Source organism: Penaeus chinensis, chromosome 36 (assembly GCF_019202785.1).
Source record: "Penaeus chinensis breed Huanghai No. 1 chromosome 36, ASM1920278v2, whole genome shotgun sequence".
Classification (NCBI taxonomy): domain Eukaryota; kingdom Metazoa; phylum Arthropoda; class Malacostraca; order Decapoda; family Penaeidae; genus Penaeus; species Penaeus chinensis.
This window is the reverse complement of record NC_061854.1, coordinates 3941917-3944416: the sequence shown is the minus strand read 5'-3', so window position 1 is coordinate 3944416 and position 2500 is coordinate 3941917. Positions and strand designations below refer to the sequence as shown.

The following is a 2500-nucleotide window of genomic DNA, read 5'->3' as shown; positions in this document are numbered from 1 at the left end:
ACTCTTCTCCTTTCTCCATTCTGAGACACACAAAACAAATCCTTATCTAGTTTCTATCATTCTTTCTTAACAAGAGCTTCCTTTTTTTTCCATTTTTTTTTATTTTTACCTTTATTATCACTGTCATTCTATTTACTCTTTTCTCTCTGTGTTCATTTTCATTCCTGACAATGGGAACGCCCCGTCGAGACACGCGTGGTAGAACTCCAACTTCCATTGCATGATCAGGAACGTCTCCTCAAAGTCTTAATTAGACTTTAATGATACAAGACAAATAACTATATTTAATCCTCCCAACCAAAGGAAGAAATGAGCTCAAAAAGAAAGAAAGAAAGAAAAAAACAGAAACATCCACCTTACTCTTTTCCCACAAAGTCAGATAACTTATTTTAAAAGGATCTCTATGCAATATATATCATTCATATATGTATCTGTATATATTCTGTATCTCGAATAAAACGTATATGTAAAACTGAAGGCTTCAGTATGCTAAAATCTATTCATCTATCAACAAATATTCTTCGACTGCACCCACGCGGTCGCAGCCGACATGTCAACAATATTGCTGGTGCGACGATGGCGGCAGACGCTCCTTTGAATACATCTCCGGCGTCGTACAGACAACCATATACAAACGAGGCAAGTATAACCATCTGCGAAGGAAGAGAGTACACACTACATGGTATATAACCACTTACGACTGGGTGGATAAAGACCATCTACAAAAGAGCAGATTGCATGCAAAGGAGTAGCGAGCTGTAGTCTCTTGCTAGGAAGGTGATCATAGCCATAGATGATGGGTCTTGTACAAAAGCCAGTCAGAATGCGTACCTGGTTGTGTACAAGGGTCAGTTATGAACTCGATCTCGTATGAGAACTAACCCGCTAGGTCTTGTACGAGAGTGAGGCAGAAACTGGGTCTTGTACAACCACGAAAAAATCTAATCTCTCTATAGATGAGGGTTATCAGATGACCAACGATGCGTGAACACCTTCATTAGAAAATATGTTCTCGTTAAGAAGACTTGATTAGCCGTCAAAATCCTCAGTTCAGTAAAAAAGAGAAGAAACTTACCAAACAACTGCAACCAACTTTTTTTTTTGTCTACTATAATTTCTTATTAATTAAAAGCCAAAGTACGAGTGCTAGAGACTACGCCGTATCATCTCGAAATCATCCCAAAGTCAGTGGGTGACGACAGTGGTTCCGCACCCACTCCTGCACCGCGAATCACCTCCCTCTCCCCACTCATCGCAGCCTCAGTGCCTCGGCCTAGGCTCTGGCACCCACACTGACACACAGGTCAATCTCGATGGCTGTAGTTGTGAGACCTGCGGGAGTCCAACCCAGTACGGCCTTCCACAGCCTGTAAGTGTGCGATTACACTCTGGCACTTAAGGATTAAAGCCTATTTTTTAATCGGGGGTTTGACTTCTCTGACGTAACCGTGCTTGAGGAAGTCATCATTTGTCTACGTTTTCTTTGATTGGTTGCCTGACGTCCCCGCCAACACAGGCTCAAGCGCCGCCTGTCATCTCGAAACGCCCGAAAGCACCTGGAACAGGAATATTGTGTGTACCTATGCCCGCGCTCGTGTGCGCATGCCTCACAGCTGTGTGTACATGTGTGTATGTACGCGGTCGGAGTCATTGGGTGGGCGGAGAAGAACCTGGTTGTTGGCACTTGTCTTCGCTGATGAACTGACGGTCTGCGCTCCTCCCTGCGATCGCTGAGTCAGTCCGCAGCTGGAGTTGGACCTCTGGCACGGCGGGGGCGGCCCCGGGCTGGACCTCGGCGAAGGACTTGCGCTCGAGGACGACAACGCCTTTGGGTCCTGCCGCTGGCCCATGGGGTCGCTCAGGGACCCCGAGACCCGGATATGGGTGTAGAGGGGCAGCTGCGACGTGGGCGACTGCGGGGACATGACGGGATTCTGGGAGGTGGAAGGGACAGCCGGCGGGAACGGCGGACTCGAGCTGGGCGGGAGGGCCTGGGGCTGGGGCGTCGACGGGCGCCTCTGCTGCTGCTGCTGGGGCGAGGACGCCGACGGGAAGGGCGGGGCGACCATCTGCGATGTGGGCGTAGTGACGAACTGTGGCGTGGGGTTGGGCGTGGGCGTAGGAGAATAGTACTGATGCGCTACCGTAGTGGTGGGCGTGAGGGCGCGAGTGAGGGCGTCTCTCAACATCTCTCGTAACTCGCTCCTCAGACTGCTAACAATCTCCTTCCTCAAGTAGTCCATCTCCTGCGGCGCCAGCAAGCATCCCGTCAGATTCCCTGCAGTGAGACCAACAGCATGAGTTATGCCAATGTGTTCCCGCGCTAAAAGTAACACCCTATTCCTCTAAACTTGCCAAAATAGCATGAAATATAAACTTACTTGTCCTCCGACGCCACGAAACCATAGCAAATTGCTAGTTGTGGCGAACAGACAGGTAATCATACAAAAGGAAGCTTTAGGTATGATTAAAATAAAAAACTTATGTGCAGAAGCAAGGA

General features: G+C 48.5%; 1 protein-coding gene across 1 annotated transcript in view; it reads right to left on the bottom strand.

The window, feature by feature from the left end:
• Positions 1-2500, bottom strand: part of LOC125044795 — a 90610-nt gene that overhangs the window by 4376 nt on the left and 83734 nt on the right. The window contains exons 20-22 of the mRNA XM_047641754.1: positions 1612-2278; positions 1292-1367; positions 699-831 (exon numbers count right to left, since the gene is read on the bottom strand). Coding sequence (XP_047497710.1) covers positions 699-831; positions 1292-1367; positions 1612-2278 — 876 coding nt within the window. The remainder of the gene's footprint in view (positions 1-698; positions 832-1291; positions 1368-1611; positions 2279-2500) is intronic.